Source organism: Phyllostomus discolor, chromosome 4 (genome assembly GCF_004126475.2).
Source record: "Phyllostomus discolor isolate MPI-MPIP mPhyDis1 chromosome 4, mPhyDis1.pri.v3, whole genome shotgun sequence".
Lineage (NCBI taxonomy): Eukaryota > Metazoa > Chordata > Mammalia > Chiroptera > Phyllostomidae > Phyllostomus > Phyllostomus discolor.
The window spans coordinates 53,014,427-53,035,083 of NC_040906.2; the positions used below are offsets into that span (position 1 = coordinate 53,014,427).

General features: G+C 37.3%; 1 protein-coding gene across 5 annotated transcripts in view; it reads left to right on the plus strand.

Moving 5' to 3' along the window:
* CCDC173 (coiled-coil domain containing 173) overlaps positions 1-20,657 on the plus strand; it is a 35,975-nt gene that overhangs the window by 9,452 nt on the left and 5,866 nt on the right. For 3 of the 5 annotated variants that reach the window (XM_028509937.2, XM_036023339.1, XM_036023340.1), the window contains exons 2-8: positions 86-312; positions 3,125-3,298; positions 3,400-3,593; positions 6,579-6,735; positions 11,352-11,491; positions 13,767-13,959; positions 15,280-15,444. In XM_028509937.2, coding sequence (XP_028365738.1) covers positions 86-312; positions 3,125-3,298; positions 3,400-3,593; positions 6,579-6,735; positions 11,352-11,491; positions 13,767-13,959; positions 15,280-15,444 — 1,250 coding nt within the window. The remainder of the gene's footprint in view (positions 1-85; positions 313-3,124; positions 3,299-3,399; positions 3,594-6,578; positions 6,736-11,351; positions 11,492-13,766; positions 13,960-15,279; positions 15,445-20,657) is intronic. The other 2 variants (XM_036023337.1, XM_036023338.1) reach the window with 2 other exon arrangements.

Sequence of the window (20,657 nt, forward strand, 5' to 3'; positions counted from 1 at the left end):
ATCATGCCAATGTAGAAATGTCTGAGAAAAAGTATCACACATTCATCTTGAAAGTCTTTAATATTTATTTTTTAAACATTATTAGAAATAAAGAACTCTGAAGAAGATCAAGCTCTCTATCCACCTCTCCTGCCTAGCAACGTAGATCTCCATCAGGTCACTGTAATTCCACACAACGAGTGGAAAAGGATTCGAGACAGCCTTGACAGTTTGACGAGAAAAGCAGCATGCCTTCGTGCAGAAAGAAAAGCAAAGAAAGAAATGCACCTCAGATCCCAAGAAGTGGTAAAACACTGGACTAATACATATGCAGTAAGTATGAACCACCCAGGAGTACAGAAACACTGAAGGCTAACTCTTTTCTCTTAGCACTCATAAATGTTTTTTACATGTAAAGTATAAAAATGCATTGAAACACATTTTCAACAGCTTTATTTAGGTATAAGTAATATACAGTAAAATGGACATAGCTAAAGTGTACAATATATGTTTTGACATATCAAATGTCAAACCATCATTGTAATTGAGATAATGAACATACTCATCACCCCAGGAAAGTTTAGTCATAGCCCATTATACTCCCTCTCACTTGTCCCTGCCCCTCCTCTCCTGGCTCTAGGCAGTCACTGATCTGCTTTCTGTTCATAATTATACTCAACATGAAATTCTGTCATGTTGTTGTAAGTATAAATTATTTGTTCATTGTTGCTGTTGAATGGTATTCCATTGTATGGATATACCACAAGTAGTTTATCTGTTCAATTGTTGATAGTTTGACATCAACCAAATGTTGATATTTGAGCTGTTTCCAGGTTTTGGCTACTACAAATAAAGTTGCTTATGAACATTCATGTGTAAGTCTATGCCTGGACATATTCTTTCATTTCTCTTGGGTAAATATATTGGTGTAGAATAGCTGAATGATACGATGGATGTATGTTTAACTTTGTAAGACGCTTCCAGACTGTTTTAGAAAGTAGTTTTTATATTCCCACCGGGAGGGTATGAGAGTTCTGTTGCCTCCACATTCTTACCAACTTACTATGGTCAGACATTCTAATATAATTTTTAATTGTAGACATTCTAATAGGTATGAAGTAGTATGTCATTGTAGTTTTAATTTGAATTTGTTTGTTTCTATGTATTAGGTGGAGCTGCTATGACTCACTGTCTTGGCAGTGTGGTCCAATGTAGTAGGTGTCCTGTATGGTCCAGTGGCATAGCCTCCCCTATCACCCAAGCTGGACACTTGATGTGCACCCTTCATGTGGGCTGAGTACACCCTCCTCTTGTAGTTGAGCCTTGATTACTATTGGCAGGTTAAAGGGAAGGATTTATCAGGGCCAGTCAGCTGCAAGGACTGGCTGTGACCACTGACACCCCAATCTCCACAGCTAACCCTCTGTGAAGGATTAGCTGTGCCCCAGGGGCAGGGTGGTAGCACTTTGTCCTGGTCTGTAGCTGTCCACAGGGTGTGTAGGCTCTGGAGTTTCCCAGGCCAAGGTCAGCCCCCACCTGTGTTTTGCCTGGGGCCACGCTGCAGGAGCTTTAAAGCAGTCTCACGTGGCTGCTACTTGTGCTGGGCTTGGAGATTCCCAGGAGAAGCCAAATTGTGAATGTAGACTCCTTGCTGCTAGTGCTGGTCCTGGGGCCTCTTAGCAAGAGGTATGGGGGCTGGGGACTCACTGAGGCTTAGCTCTTGCTTGTTTGTTTGCAAGGATTTAGGAAGTTGTGAAGCAGGAGCCAAGACCAGCCTTTCGTATGGAAAAGCAGCTTGGGTGGGCCAGTAAATTGGGTGGGGTGGAGTCTCTGGGGATCTCCAAGGTGGGGCAATGTTAGCGAGGATGATGGAGTCTCAGATTTCTGGAAAGAGACATAGAATGCTTGTGATACCTTGCTTTAGGGATAATGTTCATAATTTATTTTTATCCAGAAGAGGGAAGAATTCTGTCATGACTGATATCACACTTGTAATATAACATTCTGAAAAAGGCAAAACCGTAGGGAAAGAAAACAGATCAGTGGTGGCAGAGGCTGCAGGTGGGGGAAGCGATTCACCACAAACAGAGGCTGAGGCAGTATTTTTGGAGGATGAAACTGTTAGAAGTGACTGAACGCATTTTTAAAACTATGTATCAAAAGGGTGTATGTAAATTATACCCTAAAAAAATCTCTGGTCTGTAAAAGAATAGGGGAGTGGAATATACCCTCTATTTTTTTATGCAGAAGTAGCACACTATACATAATACTCTACATTTCATGGTTATTAAAGGAAAAAAAGAAGAAATGTACTAAATGTAGTAGAAATGTAGTAATAAAAAACTGCAATATAGGTACAGAAATTGACAGAACACTAGATCAGAAGAGAGAGCCTGGTAACAATCCCATGTTCTGTATGGGAACTGGACCTAAGACAGAAGGGTCATTGCAATTTAGAAGGGAAAGGACAGGAATTCGGTAACTGATACTGAGATAATTGGCCTATGAAAAAGATAAAATTACAACCCTAAGGCACAGAACACACAAAAATGAACTTCAGCTGGATTAAAGACCTAAATGTGAGAAGCAAACCAGTGAAACTCTTAAAATAAATTACAGAATATTATCAGGATGTCAGGGTAAGGTTTTCTTAAGACATAGCAAGCATGACCCGTGAAGGAGAAGAAAGCCTGCCTCTGACGTGAGACATGGGGGAGACCCCGCGGAGGGGTAGGAGAGCCATGTAAAATATAATACTGTTGTTTCTTCTAAAGAAGCAAAAGCAGTAACATCTATTTATTAGGTAGATATATAAAGGAACTTGGGAAGTAAACACAAGAAACTAATAATAGCTGTTATCTTAGAGATTGCAGATAGAAATTAGTATTGGAGAGTTTTACTGTATACATTTATAATATTTTAGGGTTTTCCACCATGTAAATGTGTTACCTACCTTAAAAATTCAATGAAAAAAATTAACTTATGAGTGTAACATCCTATTTGATTCATTAATGATAAATGCAAATAAAATAAATGAAAGCTTAAATGATCACAATGTAATGAGATCATTACATTTGTAATGTTTAATTTTGTAAAGTTTAATGGAAAAATGAAAACAGGAGACTGCTTTTGTCTTTTTTTACAGGGTATGAGAAAACAGAAACTTGAAGCCAAAAAGAAGCGTGATGAAGAAATAGAGGCAGAAAGACAAATTCTTGATGTGGAAGAAGAAATATACAAACAGGGAGAAAGAAAAAAGGCCATCGAATATGCAAAGCAATATCAATTTTACCAGACAGACAGAGTGAAAAACTTTCATGTACTACTTGGGTTTTCTTGTGTTTATATCTATATATATATTTGACGTATTTATAGATAATTAGACTTCGTTTTCTTAAAATGTTGCAATTTTTTTTGTAGTCAGGACTTCTTCTTAGTAGAGTTATGAAGGAACGTGATGCACAGATTGAATCCCAAAAGAGTAGAATAAAATCGGATAACAAATGGGACGAACAATCGAAACTCAGCATTGAAAAAGCTATTAAAGAAGAACAAGAAAAAGCAGAAAAACGATACAAAGATAGATTGGCTCTTGCCAATGATCATTTAAAACAGTATGTATTTATAAATTACCTTTTTTGTACCTTCCTTTTTATCTTGTAATGGATATAACTTTTTTAAAAAAAATTATAAAAGTAAGACCAGTGCGGCTCAGGTGGTTAGGCATCATCCCACAAAGCGAAAGGTCGCAGGTTTGATTCCTGGTCAGGGCCTCGGTTGTGGGTTTGGTCCCAGTTGTGGGTTTGGTCCCGGGTTGGGGCATGTTCCGTTCGAGAGGCAACCAGCCCATGTTTCTCTCTGACAATGATGTTTCTCTCCCTCCCTTTCTCCCTTCCTTCCCCTCTCTCTAAAAATAAGTAAGTAAAATCTTTAAAAAAAAAAGTAATACATGCAAAAATACCTAATAAATAGAAAAATACAAGGAAAGAGGTTAAAAATCATTATTACTTCCTTACTCAAAGTTAATGTATTGGTTAATAATGCTGCAAAAAAAACACAACCACACAATCTAGTGATATTCACCAATAAGTATTTATTTCTCATGTAACTGTGGGTTGCTTGGGCTTGGCTGGAAGCTTATCTTCAAACTGTAGGACTGGCTGGGTTTACTTGTTGGCAGGGCCCTGGTCTGCTCCATGTGTATTCATTCTAACGGATGAAGGGACAGCAGCCATCTGGGGAAGCTTTCCTTATGGTATTGACAGAGATGCAAGAGAATGAGCCCAAACTTGAAAGAACATGGCTAAACTCAAAATCAAAGGCCAAGGAAATACATGATTTATCATGAGTCTAAAGCAAGTCACATGGCTCAGCCTAACAACAGTGGAACAGAGAGCTAGATCCCCATGGAAGTGGGGAGTGAGAGAGTGAGCCATTTTGAATAATCAACCACAATAATCTGTTATTGTTTTGGCTTTAGCCGTACAGACCTTCTTTGATGGTGGTGGTGGAGGGGGTTGGATCCATTCAGATTAATTTACATTCAATAACATTCACCTTTTTAAAAGCATAGAGCTGTATAACCACCCCCAAATCAGGGTATAGGACATTGCCACTACCTGAAATATGTTCCCTCATGCCCCTTTGCACTAAATTCTAACCCTGACCCTCAGCCCATGGAAATCACTGATCCACTGATACAGACTTTTTTTTCCTGAGCATATATATTCACATTTTATACAATGAAATTGGATTACCCTGACCAATGTGGCTTAATTGGTGGGGCGTAATCCCCTAAAGCAAAATGTCATCAGTCTGATTCCTGGTCAGGGCACATGCCCACGTTATGGGCTTGGTCCCCAGTTGGGGCTCGTTTGAGAGGCAACCGATTGATGTTGCTCTCTCATGCTGATGTTTCTCTCCCTCTCTTTCTCCTTCCCTTTTCCTCTCTCTAAAAATAAATAAATAAATGAAATTGGATCAAGTATCATTTTATTAAATGTTTCTTTTTTCATTTACCAGAATGTCATGAGCTCTTGTGTCAGTAAATTGAAATAAAACCTGATCTTTTTTAAAAAAAGTAGTGTATGTAGGGGATTCTATTTTTATACAATTATACTTACTTTTGTAAATAGCTGATACATTCAAATAGTAAAAGGCACAAAAGGGATTCAATAAAAAGCCTCTTCTATGTCCACTGGCCACTGTTTCTCCAGTGTGAGATTTAACAATTTCTTTACACTGCAGCTTAAATGTGCATAAATTGCATAAATGTATCAACAATTTTAAACAATACCCTATTGGTTGACATTTTGCCATTTTTAAAGAATAATATTTTTTGTAGTTAAACATTATATCATCACTGGGTGATCATTATAGCATTACAAAATATAGTTAAACAAAATAAAAAGTAAGTTACAAATCACCAGAAACTATGGAATCCAGAGTAGGCACTGGGCGTACATTTAGGTGTATATTGGTCTACTCTTAAAAATTATTTTTGCAAATAAATGCATATATGCTTTTATTTAAGTAATAAATTCAAGTAATACAGAAAAATATGGAGTAAAATTTAATTTAAAAATTATAGGATTTTACTTATTTTTCAAGAAAGGGCAAGGGAGGGAGAAAGAGGAGAGAAACGTCAATGTATGGTTGCCTCCTATGCGCTCCCGACTGGGGATATGGCCCGCAACCCAGGTATGTGCCAACTGGGAATTGAACCAGGGACCCTTTGGTTCACAGATCAGTGTGCAATTCACTGAGCCACACCAGCCAGGGATGGAGTGCAATTTGAAAGCTCTTCTTCATATCCACCTTATTCAATGTCTGTCTCTTTTATTTCCATTTTCCTCTTCCCAAATAGCCATTATAAAAAGTCTTGTAACTATCCTTTCAGAATGTTTTATTGAAGTTACTAATAATTATATAAGAACATATTTAAGTATGTATATTTTTAACATGGATGTTATACAATATATTTTTCTGTGACTTCAGTCTTTCACTCAACATTATACCTTGAATATCTTTTGATGTCAGAATATATGAATTGGTCACATCTTTTAAAATCATATTGTGTACTAAGCATGTACTATTATTTATTTAACTATATTATTATTGGATAATAATTTGGAAATTTAGATTTTGGATTTTGGATTTGGAATCCAAAATCCAAATTTGGATTTGGAAATTTGGATTTTGTTCTTCCCCCATTTCACACAATGCTACAGTGAACATTGCTGCAGGACTTTTCTGAAAAATAATGTCACCATTCTACCATACAGTCCTTCAGTTGACTGGTTCTTTCTCAAGGAAAGGAATATTTGAAGTCACAGTGTAGGACTTAATTTTGGTGAGGGATGAAACAAATTTCAAAATAAGGGAAATACTGGCAATTGTGGGCTAGCCATTTTGGATTTGACTTAACCACTGCCCTCTGTATATCTGTCTTGTCCCCGTGCCCCTAAATCCACAAGTTCTTCCTATAGCTTCAAATCATCCCTGGTTAGAATCTAACTCATTTCTTTAAAATATAAACTTTTCTTTTTTTTGCTTTGCTCTCAATTATAATTATGAGTTTGGTTTTTTTTTCTCTTTAGAATAGAGGAACATAAACAGGAAGAAGAAAGAAGGAGGAAAAGTGAAGAAAAGGATGCTGAGGAAATAAAGCGACAGAATTTATTATATGAAATAGAAAAAAGAGAAAAACAAGAAAAGAAAAAAGAAGAGATAAATGAACGAAGGAAACTGTTTTTTGTAAGTTGGAAATACATTATCTCTTTAAAATATACAAAGGCCAATGCTTAAATTTTAATATATTTTTATAAATAGTAGTGAAATAGAAAAAAAGATGCCATTAAATTGGGTTTTTAAGTATACTGTGGGGTGCTATATTTGCTATGGGTTTATGTGGATATGCTGTCATGCATGAGCAAGAAAGAGAATGAGACTTTTTTCAAATAATTTTCCTATTAAAATGAGAGTTATCGTATATACAACATTAACTTGTAAAGATATAGTATATCTTGATATCTCAATTCTAGACATTTTCTATGTCTTTGCCCTAGTAATTGAGTATTTAGCTCAACTGAGATAGCTTCTCTGTGTTTTAAAAAATATTTTGTTTATTTTAAAGAGAGGGGAAGGGTGGGAGAAAGAGAGGGAGAGGAACACTGATATGAGAGAGAATGATCAATCGGTTGCCTCTCCTGTGCACCAAGACCAGGGACCAAACCTCAACCCAGTCACATGACCAGGAGTTGAACCAGTGATCCTTTAGTTTGCAGTGATCCTTTAGTTTGCAGGCTCAACTGATTGAGCCACACTGGTCAGGGCTGAGATAGCTCCTCTTTTTCTGCTTTGCTGTTCTTGGAACATAGATGGCTTCTGTCCTCAGGGTTGCCTTATGGCCCTGAATAGCAGCTGCTGGAACTCCTGCCTCATGTCCACCTTCAATGCAGCAAGAAAGAAGAAAAGATGAAAGAAAAAAAAATGCCCTGTCTATTCTCCTTTTAAGGAACTTTTCTGGAAGTACCTCTTAACAATTTCCATTAAATCTCACTGATCATAATTTAGTTACACCTAGCTGAACCGAAAGCTTGGAAACAGAGTCTTTTTACTGAACAGATTGCCACCCTGAACAAAAGTGGGGTCATGCTACTAGTGCAGAATACAAGAAAGAATCTTGGGTAGGCAATTAATTATTCCTGCCTTTTTTGTTTGATGTTGAGAGTTTCCTCAACTTTGTCTTTAAACCTTCTGTTGAATTAAAAAAAGACTTTATTTATTTTTAGAGAGAGGGGAAGGGAGAGAGAATGAGAAGGAGAGACACATTGACATGTGAGACAAAATCAATCAGTTGCCTTTCTCATGCACTCCAATACACCCCTGCAACAGACCCAAAACCCAGGCAGATGCCCTGACTGGGAATCAACCAGCAACCATTCACTTTGTGGGACAACGCTCAACCAAATGAGCCATGCCAGTCAGGGCACCTTCTATTGAATTTTTAATTTTAGCTATCAAAGTTTTAATTTCTAAGAGTTTTACCTGTAATCTGATTGTTCTTTTTGCACAAAATGTTATTCCAGGTTCGTAGATGCAATATTTTCATATCTTTGAGTCACTTTGGAATGGGACAGACCTTGGTTTGAATGCTAACTCTGCCACTCACTCCTTTTATGATCTTAAGCTGAGGCTTTCAATTTTTAAAAACGAGAATTAACTTTATGTTAATTAACTCTATACTTTTCTTATTATAAAAATATATATAAACATTGCAATAAGCTTTGAAAAAATAAATCTTTTAAGAAATAATTCAAAACAATCATTTTAACAATTTCGTATTTTCATTAACTTTTCATGTTGACTAATGCATCTCCTTAACCATATTACAGGCTTATAAAAGTAACGACTCATAAAATAGAAGAGTAATTAAGAGTGCTAGGTATATAGTAGACCCTGAGTTATAAATATATTGGAGATTTAATGGTAAACCTAATAACTTTTACCTTGAATTGGTATCTAAGTATAGTAACAGAATACACTAATGTATGTATATATCCAGGCTATAGTGTTCAAAGGCATCTATTTTTATGATGAATAACTCAGGCTGGATCATGGAATATATGCTGATATAAACAGATTTTTATATTTTGTTTTTAAAAATACCTATTTAAAAAAATTTTGTTAGAATATACATCTGTGTACTTTTAAAATATATATTTTATTGATTATGCTATTACAGTTGTCCTATTACCCCCCTTCATTCCTCTCCACCCTGCACACCCCCTTTCACCACATTCCCCCCCTTTAGTTCGTGTCCATGTGTCATAAGTTCTTTAGCTTCTACATTACCCATACTATTCTTGCCCTCCCCCTATTTTCTACGTACCATCTATGCTACTTATTCTCTGTACCTTTCTCCCCTCTTTCCTCCTCCCACTCCCCTGTTGCTAACCCTCCATGTGATCTCCCTTTCTGTGGTTCTGTTCCTATTCTAGTTGTTTGCTTAGTTTGTTTTTGTTTTTGTTTTAGGTGTGGTTGTTAATAATTGTGAGTTTGTTGTCATTTTACTATACATGTTTTTTATCTTCTTTTTCTTAAATAAGTCCCTTTAACATTTCATATAATAAGGGCTTGGTGATGATGAACTCCTTTAACTTGACCTTATCTGAGAAGCACTTGATCTGCCCTTCCATTCTAAATGAGAGCTTTGCTGGATAGAGCAATCTTGGATACAGGTCCTTGCCTTTCATGGCTTGGAATACTTCTTTCCAGCCCTTTCTGCCTGCAAGGTCTCTTCTGAGAAATCAGCTGAAAGTCAGATGGGAACTCCTTTGCAGGTGACTGTCTCCTTATCTTTTGCTGCTCCTAGGATTCTCTCCTTCATTTTTACCATGGCTAATGTAATTATGATGTGCCTTGGTGTGTTTCTCCTTGGGTCCAAGTTCTTTGGGACTCTCTGAGCTTCCTGGACTTCCTGGAAGTCTATTTCCTTTGCCAGATTGGGGAAGTTCTCCTTTATTATTTGTTCAAATAACTTTCCCACTTGTTGCTCTTCCTCTTCTCCTTCTGGTACCCCTATCATTTGAATGTTGGAACATTTAAAGATGTCCTGGGGGTTCCTAAGCCTCTCCTCATTGTTTTGAATTTTTGTTTCTTCATTCTTTTCTGTTTGATTGTTTCTTCCTTCTGGTCCACATTGTTGATTTGAGTCCCAGTTTTCTTCCCATCACTATTGGTTCCCTATGCATTTTCTTTCATTTCACTTAGCGTAGCCTTCATTTTTTCATCTAATTTGTGACCAAATTCAACCAATTCTGTGAGCATCCTGATCACCAGTGCTTTGAACTGTGCATCTGATAGGTTGACTATCTCTTTGTCACTTAATTGTATTTGCTGTGGAGCTTTGATCTTTTCTTCTGTTTGGACCATTTTTTTTTGTCTTGTTGTGCCTGTTACGTATGAGGGGCAGAGCCTTAGGTATTCACCAGGGTGGGGCAACCCACATAGCTGGGTTGTGATGTTGTATGTGGGAGTGGGGTCTGAGAGGGAACAATGGCACTTTCTGTGCTCTCTGTCAGACTTCATTCCCTCCTGCCACTTCCCCTAAGTAAACTGGGCCTTTCTGGTGCTAATTTCTGTGTGGGTGGGCTTGTACATGTTCCAGGACCCCGTGGATCTCTCCAACGAATACTCCTGTGAGGCTGGGAGTATCTCCCTGTGCGTCAGCTCCCACAGGTGTTTTCATTCAGTGCCCCGAGGCTCTATTTCCTGGTGCTGGGACCCTGAGTTGCACGCAGTGGCTCACTTCACTATTGCCACCTCGCTGGGTTTGCTGTTTGCCACCCTGCACCCGGGGTCTGCCAACCACTGCCTGCACACCCAGGGTCTGCCCACTGCGGTCTTGTGTGCCCTGGATGCCCTCTCTGCCTGGCTGCCCAACTCCGCCCCTCCTACCGGTCTGGATGAACGTGTCTATTTTAACTCCTTGGTTGTCTGACTTCCATACAGTTCAATTTTCTGTCAGTTCTGGTTGCTATTCTATTTCCAAATAGTTGTTGTCCCTATCTTGGTTGTGCAAGGAAGCACAGTGTATCCACCTACGCTTCCATCTTGGCCAGAAGGTCCACATCTGTGTATTTTCTTATATATGTGTGAAAACCAAGTCTGGGCTAGGAACTAGTTTCTCAGAGAGTCAATCCGAGGGGCAGAGTCAGCAATGGGCAAGTAGGTAGTGGGTGCGGTAGGTGTCTGTTAAATATTTTTAATGTGTGTTCCATGTGACTATATTAACTATTTAAACATTAAATTAAAATTGTATGTGTTTAATATATTCTTCTGATTACAGAATTATTTTAATTATACATTTTAAAGAGATGAGATATTTGAAAAGAAATACAGAAGAGCATTAAGAAGATGTAAAAGTCACCTACAGTCTCATACCCCAGAGATAACCAATGTTAACATTTGATACCTTTCTTCCAGTTACATATACATTATAAACTTGTCTTTGTATATATTTGCTAAAGTATGCTATGTAGTGTTTATATTCTGTTCCCCCCCGCCCCCACTCACTGGGGGATATTATTTGTATTCTTCCTGTGTCACTGAGGGTATAATTTATTTAACCATTTCTCCATTATTGAATATTTAGGGGTTGTTTCCAACTTGTCACCATTATAAATAACTTTGAGATGAAGTACATGGTACATAAAAGTTCATGCATAATTTTGATGATCTCTTTAGGATAAATTTCCAAGAGAGAAATAACTGGGTCAGAAGCTATGGCCATTTGTTAGGTTCTTGTTAGATATTTATATATTGAAAGATATTTTTCTTGATCCATAATACATAATTTTTCCCTCAAGGAATATATGAATGATAAAAATATCATCAAAGCTGTAGAACAGCAGCAGCAAGAGGAAGAAGATGAAAAGATTAGAAAATTTATCAAAGCAAAAAAGCGTCTGACACAAATGAGGAAAGAAAAAGAAGCTGAAACACACAGGTAAGCTTTTAAAATAACTTACGTTATTAATAAAGTACTATCTGAAATTATTTCATTATAAATCAGAAGTTGTGATGTGATAGGAGTCGTTAGAATACAGGTCTCATTATTTTATGCATGACTAGGGCATTTAGTAACATGACGATTTCAGTCAGGGCATGTGAGCTGGGGCTTCCTTGGAGTACCAAGGGCATCTGTCTGGTAGATAGACAGATGATAAACAGCTGGAAACACTGGAGACATCTGCTCTAGAAGAGGGCTATGAGGTGGAGATGGCTTTGTGTGTCATTGGTATATTAGTGGTTGTTGGAACTGTAGACACAGGTGAGCCACCTAGGGTGAATGGGTAAGAAATGAAGGGACATGCCTACGGACATCCACACTTAAGGATCAAATAGAGAAAGAAGGTGATGAGAAGACCACAGAATCGTTTCTAGAGGTTGGAGGAAACCAGAGAAATAGTAAGGGAGGAGAGTTTTAGTAAGAAAAGAGCAGTGATCACTGTTAAATAAATAAAGGGATTAAATGAGATTTTTCAAATTGTTTATTAGATTTAGCAATCAGTTTACTGAGCAGTTTGGGGTGAGGTGAGTGGAGGGTGAGAAACCAGTTGCAGTACCTTGTGCTTCTGTCTGGAAATCATGCTTTTCCCTTGTGCCAAATCCTCTGACGTCAGGCCCCCTTTGCTGTGGCGCCCGAGGATCTACACCCATCCTAGATCCCAGTTGCCTCCAGCCTCACCTCTCAGACCTCATCTTACTGTTCTCTCCTTCCTTCCCTCTTCCTCACTCACACTGGACTTCTCCTGTACCCTGTCTGGGGAATGCTCACCTCCCTTAACTCTCTCAGATCACTCACTACTCGCATACTGCCTTCTCACTGAGGCTTTCCCTGACTACCTTATTTAAAATTATAACCCCACCCCCCAACATGGCTTATCCCTTTAACTGATCCCTTTTTCTTCATTGCATGATATAGCCCTGTTTTAATTATTTATGTTGTTTCTTGTCCCCCTACCCCAGTTATAAGGAAAGCTCCATGAGGGTAGAGACTGAATGTTGTTGTTTACTGTTATGTCTCCAGTACCTGCAATAGTGTCTGCCACACAGCAGACAATCAAACAAGGGTTTAAAAGAGTGTTTTTGAAAGCCTACATGAAATGTCACCTTTTCTATGAAGCCTGCCTGCCTGCCTCCCTCTTTCCCTCCCTCCCTCCCATCCCTTCTTCGTTTGCTCATGTTATTTTCTAGCTTTCTCATGGCATTTATCACCCTTCGCCGAGAAGTGTCTTTTCTCCAGTTTAGATTGTAATTTCCTTGGGACATGCACTGTGTCCTTTCTAATCATTTCTCCTACATTGCTTTGCAAATTCACTCAGTAATGTACTGAATCTGTCACATTTAAATTTAAAAGTATTTTTTGCCCAATTTCCCAAATAAAAATGCCCCATTTCTTTAAAAAAAAAAAAAGGTAGTCCCCCCTTTTATCCACAGTTTTGCAGAGAGTAAGAGGATGGATTTATTCAGAATTTTATAAATTTTACCAAATCTTTTTGAGATTTTATTTAAAGAAAGGCCTTTGATTTATTTTATAACCCAAGCCTCCAATGTTCGAGTAAACATGGTAGTATAATAAAATATTTAAAATATTTTTCACTGTGGAGAATTTTAACACTTTATTTCCTATACATATTGTACACACATATACATGAGATCCTATTGTATGCATTCCTCCCTTTGGATTTTTAGAATACATTACTATTCTTATATGATAGTATTTGATCTGGAACTAAAGTGGCCACTAAGTGACTAACAGGCAGGTATACAGCATGTATATGCTGGACAAAGGGATAATTGATGTCTCCGGTGAGACAGAGTGAGATTTCATTACACTACTCAGAATGACGTGCAATTCAAAACTTAACTGTTTACTTCTGGAATTTTTCATTTAATATTGTTGGACTGTGGTTGACCATGGGAAACTGAAACTACAGAATGCAAAACCACAAATAAGGGGGGGACCACTGCATACTTTATTCTAAGAATGAATTATTAAAAAATAATTTCCACTTAAAACAACATATACTTAAAATACATACTATATTTTATTATTATATTATATATTATATAATGTATATTATATATAATATATATGGAGCAATGGGGCTCCTTTCAGTTTTGTAAAAAACTGTAAAAGATCTTGTCTCTTCAAATTGTATTTGGCTCCATTGCAGATCTATTCCTGAAAATTTGACATGATGTTTATTTTGTTATAGGCTAATGGAAGAACGTCGAGAAAGAATAAATAACTTCCTGAGTGACCTAATAAAACAGAAACTTGACAATGAAGATTTGATTACTGCTAGAGATATTACAGAAGCTGAGGCTACAATGGAAAAAAGAGAAAGAGAGAAATATGAAAAAAACAAAGCAGAATTAAAAGCAATCGAAGAATATAGAAGCATTGTGGTAAGCAATTCAATTTTGACAAATTAAACAATAAACCCTGGCTGGTATAGATCAGTGGATTAAGTGTGGGCTGCAAACCAAAGGGTCGCTGGTTCAATTCCCAGTCAGGGCACATGCCTGGACTGCAGGCCAGGTCTCCAGTTGGGAGCATGTGAGAGGCAAGCACACATCAATGTTTCTCTCCCTCTCTTTCTCCTTCCCTTCCCCTCTCTCTAAAAATAAATAAGTAAAATATTTTAAAATAAGTTAATTGATTCAACAACAAAAAAATTTAAGCCCTGGCTGGTGTAGCTTAGTGGATTTTGAGCACTGGACTGCAAAGCAAAGGGTCACCTGTTCGATTCCCAGTCTAGATTCAATCTAGGTTTTATTTATTTATTTTTAGAGAGAGGGGAAGGTAAGAGAAAGAGACGGAGAGAAACATCAGTGTGTGGTTGTATCTCATGTGCCCCCTACCAAGGACCTGGCTAGCAACTCAGGCATGTGCCCTGACTGGGAATTGAACTGGCGACCCTTTGGTTTGCAGGCCCACACTCAAGCCACTGAGCTACACCAGCCAGGGCTAAATAAAACCTTTTAATAAATAAATAAATAAATAAATAAATAAATAAATAAATAAATAAATAAAGTTGCTCTTTCTTTAACAAAAAAAGTTAAGTTCTTTCACTATAGTTTACAGTTCCTCTGCATCTCTGACCAAAAAAAATAAAATATCTGAAAAACAATATATGAATTAGCCTTCTATACTCCTGAAATCAGACCATGTTTACTTTCTAATAGAAGATAAAATGACAATCAGCTACAAATGATATATTTACAGATGCAAAGTAATAATCTCGTCTGTTTCAGAACCATCTGAAATGCAAAAATTTTTATTCATTTAATATATTTTTAATTTGAATGTTTTCAAGACATCAAGTAAAAATTACCCTATTGAATTTCTGTATTTCTTAGTCTTTCAGACTTTATTTCCTATATGACTATCCTAACATTTAAATTGGATAATTTTATAAACATTGTAACAATTAATTTTTTTACCTACAAATAATCTCCTTACCTTGAGAAGATCTTGCTTTTTTCTGTTTCTGTATTTTCTTTTTAAACAAATATTCAAGCTTTCATTGTGTGTTTCCTGATATTCAGGAAATAAAACCAAAGTAGATTGTCGGCATGGGGATCAGCCCAGGTTCATACAGTGTTCTACTCTTGCATTGCTCCTGGCTGACTTTCTGCGTGGAGCTTTCTGAATCCGTTCCTCATCTGGAGAGCACTGACTGCTAAAAATGGCTTTAAAACTTTTCTTTGCCTTTTAACATCTAGATGAAAAATAAAGAGGAAGAAGAAATACAAAGAAAAATAGAGGCTAAAGAACAATTGCTGGCTGTCATGAAAGCAGACCAGATTTACTGGGAGCATGAAGAGGAGAAAAAACGCAAAACTGATAAAGAACGTCATGAAGTTCAAGATGCCCACATTCATCAAATGGTAATGATCACTAAATGTCTGTACTTACTTTAACAACAAATATGTATATAGTGTTCCTGCTAGTTTTCTTTCCCAAGCAGCTTCTTTTGTCAGGTAAGATCAGCTGGTCATTATGCTTACAACACAATGAAATATGTAAGAAATGTAAAGAATTAGTTTCTGTTTTTATCTGTGTTGAAGTTCTCATACTAAATTTATGTATTTTACAGAAATACTTGCCCTTCTTTAGTGTCCATTGTGCTTTAGTAAATGTAAAAAAGAATGCACAGACATACGGCAGGCTGTGAGGTCTATCTTCTTTGTTTCACTTTCCCCTCTTTGTAAGTGTAACCCAGAAACTATACTCATCAGGATCTCACAGGTCTTGTATCTCAGGTGAGTAGGGGTGCAGGAAACCTCAGAACATGTATTAAGGGCCTGGCATTCAATCATTTGTAACTAAACACTGTTTTCCAAAATGGCTGTACCATTTCCATCACTCCCAGCAACCGATATGAGGACAAGTTGCTCCATATCCTCACTAACACTTGGTATTGTTGTTCTTTGATTTCAACTGTTCTAGCGTACTGATAGCTTACATTGTTATTTTGATTTCCCTAATAACTAAAAATATTGGGTATGTTTTCATGTTCTTCTTAGTCATTTGTGTGTCTTCTTTAGTGAACTGTCTACTCAAATCTTTAGGTAATTATTTGATTGGGTTGTTTGGTCTCTTATTGTTGAGTTTTAACTTATTTTTTTAATGTGGTAAAATATATATAACATAAATTTTACCATTTTATCCATTTAGTTTAGGGCATTAAGTATATTCACTGCAGTGTGCCACTACCACCACTGCCCGTATCCATAACCCTTTTTTCCTCCTGCACTGAAACCCTCCACGTACCAAACTGTAACTCTCTGTTCTCCCCCCTCCCTGCCCCTGGTCACTCTGGTTCTGCTTTCTGTCTCTATGAGTCTGATTATTCCAGGGGACTCATATTGGTGGAACCGTACAATGCTCGTCCTTTTGGTCTCTTCTCTCACTTAGCATAATGTCCTCAAGCTCCATCCATGTTGCCGCATGTGTCAGTTTCATTCCTCATTAAGGCTGAGTACTATTCCATTGTACATGTACGCCACATTTTGTTTATTCATATGTCCATGAATGGATCTGAGTTGTTTCCATTTTTTGGCTATTGCAAATAATGCTTCTGTGCACATTGGTATACAAATATCTGCTAAATTTCTCCTTTGTTTCCTTTGTTTATATACGTAGAAGTGGAATTGTTTTTTTCCTTAGAACTACGTAACACTTACCCATTTCTCTGCAAGTCTAGTAATTGTTAATTGAATGAAAACCTGACATTATATAGAATATGTTGTAGATTCTGTTTTGTTCTAAGGGTTATTGCTTGTTGTTTTAGTAGGCAATTACTTTCCCTGGATGCAGGCTATGAAATTTGACTTCACCACAATAGGTAGTCTTTGATGTTACTGCTAATGTTTTTTTTTCTTTGCTTCTTTTTTTATTGTTGTTCAATTACAGTTGTTCAATTTTCCCCCATTAGTCTCCCCTGCCCCGTCCACCCTCTACCTCCTACATTTAATCAATGTCCCCCCCACCGTTGTCCTTGTCCATGGGTCCTTTGTATATGTTCCTTAACTTGACCCTTTCCCTTCTTTCCCCCCTTATCACCCTCTCCCATCCTCTCTGGCCACTGTCAGTTTGTTCTTTATTTCCATGTCTCTGGTTCCATTTTGCTTGCTTGTTTGTTTTGTTCATCTGGCTCCACTTATAGGTGAGATCATATGGTATTTGTCTTTCACAGCCTGGCTTATTTCACTTAATATAATGCTCTCCAGTTCCATCCATGCTGTCACAAATGGTAGGAGTTCCTTCTTTCTTTACGCTGCATAGTATTCCATTGTGTAGATGTACCACAGTTTTAATGTTTGTTTTTTTAAGCCTGGCCCTCTAGGTCTCTAGGGTTCTTCACTGTACTGGCACTGACAGTCAACCAATAATGTGGGTAGAGTTTATCTTCAGACAACTTAAGCCAGCAATGCTTTTACCTGCTGCACAAGCTGTGTGTGGGTTGAGATAGAATTCCAAAGAACAGCAAGTTCACAATTTCCTCCAGGCTTTTAATTTTTGCTAGGATCCTTGTGATCGCCTGTGTGAATATGTAGTCTATCAGGCAGGGATGTCTGAAGGTTTATTATCTTATTCTTCTATAACTATCTTGCTTCCAGAATCTCCCACTTAAATTTCTAGCTCCTTTGCTACCCAGCCTGAGTGGAATCTGCCATTATTGTCCAGTAAATCTGCAGGTTTCACCACCTAAGCTGAAGGGATAACAATGCCCTAAGACAACAATGCCATCAGTTGCAGGCAGTTCTTCAGCGGAAATTTTTCATGAAGACACTTCTCAAGTATTTGCCTGCACATGATCACTTTCTAGTGCTCTGAAATATTTGATTTTAATAATTTTTAATAATAAACTTGATATCTGTGGAGGGAAATTGGCCAACCTCCTTATGCAGCCATTACCAGAAGTAGGACCTGCTATATTATTTTGGAGCAAATTCCAGAGATCATATAATTTTATTAATATATACTTCAGAATGCATCTCTAAAACTCAGGGACTCTTTAGAAATTAACATAATCACAATGACATCATCACATCTAAGACAGTTATCATTCAGTGTTTTTTATTGCATTTTTCCCACTACCATGTAGTCCACTTATATACACCCCCAGCAATTACCACACTGCTGTCCATGTCCCTGAGTCCTTTTCCCTTTTTGCTCCATCCCTCCACCTCTAACCTCCCCACACTCCTTAGTTGTCATCTGCTCTCTAAGAGTCCATCCCCGTTTTCCTTGTTAGTTCGTTCATTAGATTCCACATTTGAGTGAAACCATATAGTGTTTGTCTTTCTCTGGCTTATTTCACTTAGCATAATGTTCTCCAGGTCCATCCATACTGTTGCAAAAGGGTAGAATTTCCTTTTTTTTTGTGGCCTAGTAGAATTCCAATGTATAAATGTCCCATAGTTGTTTTATCCACTCATCCACTGATGGACACTTGGGCTGCTTCCATATCTTGGCAATTGTAAATAATGCTGGAATGGATGCAGGAGTGCTTATATACTTTTGAATCAGTGTTTTGGGTTCCTTCAGATCTAATCCCAGAAGTGGGATCACTGGGTCAAAAGGCAGATTCATTTTTAATTTTTTGAGACATGTCCACATTGCTTTCCACAGTGGCTGCACCAATCTACATTCCCACCAATAATGCAAAAGTGTTCCGCTTTCTCCACATCCTTGCCAGCACTTGCTATTTGTTGATTTATTGAGGATAGCCATTCTGACAAAAACAGTTAAGTGTTTAAATTCCCCCGAATTGTCTCATTAGTACTTTCTAAATTGTGTTGTTTGAATTGGGATCAAATAAGGTCCATGTATTCTATCTGGTTGGTATGTCTTTGAAGTCTCCTTTAATCTGTAACTGCTCTTCCACCTCTATCCCCTCTTTTTGTCCTAAGTTCTCCCTCCTGGTCTTTATTGTGTTTGTCTTGTAATTTTATTTGCTAAACAAACTGGGTTCCTTGTCTTTTAGATTATAGTCTGACTTTTGCTTTTTGGATCCATATGGTGTAGTTTAATGTGTTCCCTGAATTTTATGTGAAATCTAGTTTAGATTGGACTCAGGCTCAAATATTGTTTTAATCCTCACCTGAGGACACGTAGACATGTTTATTGCTTTTGCCGGGGTGGGGGGAGAGAGAAGTGAGAAAGAAATATTGATTGTACGTGACCTGACTGGGGATGAAACCCACAACCTAGGTATTATGTACCCTGACTGGGAATCGAACCTGCAACTTTTTGGTTTATGGCACAACACTCCAACAAACTAAGCTACCTGGCCAGGGCTTAGGTTCAATTTTTTTGGTAAAATTCCTTATAGCTGGTATTGTGTACTTTCATTAAAAGGCATATAATGACTGTTGTCTCACTTTCTGTGGTATAAACAGCCTTTGATGATTATTGCCTTAATCTCTTAATTTATGAGGTGGCAAAATATCGATATTCTCTCATTCCTTCTTATTCCTTTGTCAATGTCTTCAAAAAACTTTTCATGATCAGCAATTTGGTTTCTCTGAGGTACAATTTTTAAAGAAAAGACAGGATACTTGATTCTTTAACTTTATTTTCCAGTTTCCAAAGTATGAGCTCTTTTTCATCTTTCACATGTGTGCTTGTTACTTTACACCCCGTTATAATTTTTTAAAAAATATTAGTTTTTTTAGGTGTTTTTATTTATTTTTAGAGAGGGAAAGGAAGGGAGAAAGACAGAGAGAAACATCAATGTGTGGTTGCCTCTCGCACCCCTCCAACTGGGGACCTGGCTCACAACCCAGGCATGTGCCCTGATAGGGAATCGAACTGGCAACTTTTTGGTTCGCAGGTCAGCACTCAATCCACTGAGTCACAGAAGCCAGGGCTAAATTTTAAATAAATATTTTAAGTTTTTTCATGAGTCTGTATTCATGCTTAATGCATATCAAATTTGAGGCACCAGTCATATGATCCATTATGTAATCCTTCCCCTCCATTGTCACTTCTTTTTGTACACTACTTAATGTTTCTCCCTGTTCCCTCAATATCTTTCTACGAACTACCACCAAATCAACATATCCCAATTGCTTCTTGTTAACATCCCACATTATAGTACATATTTTACCTTTGATGAGATAAGTTTATGGCTTTTCAACTTTTTAAAAATATTATTGAATGTCATTTTCTATTTTTTTTCAAACTAATGGTACTCTATCACCAATTCAACAAATAGCATGCAAGCCTTAAGCGGACCTAACATATGATGACAGAAGATGGTTTGACTTTGGGCAGTGGGCACACAGTGCAATATACAGAGCTAATATCATAGAAATGTACACTTGAAACCTCTATGATCCTATTAACCAGTGTTAATAAGATCACAAAAAAATTGAAAAAAAAGATTTCCCTTTATTGCCAAACCATATATTTATAACTCTTGAACTTAATGAAGATTCTAAACCAGATAGAAAGCTTAACAATTAGATAAAGCAGTATAACTATAACTAAAATGAACCATGGAAGATGACGTGATAGAAATATGATTTGATACCTAGTAAATGTTTATTAAAATTTGGTATTCCTATGGTTGCTTTATTTCCTCATAAAT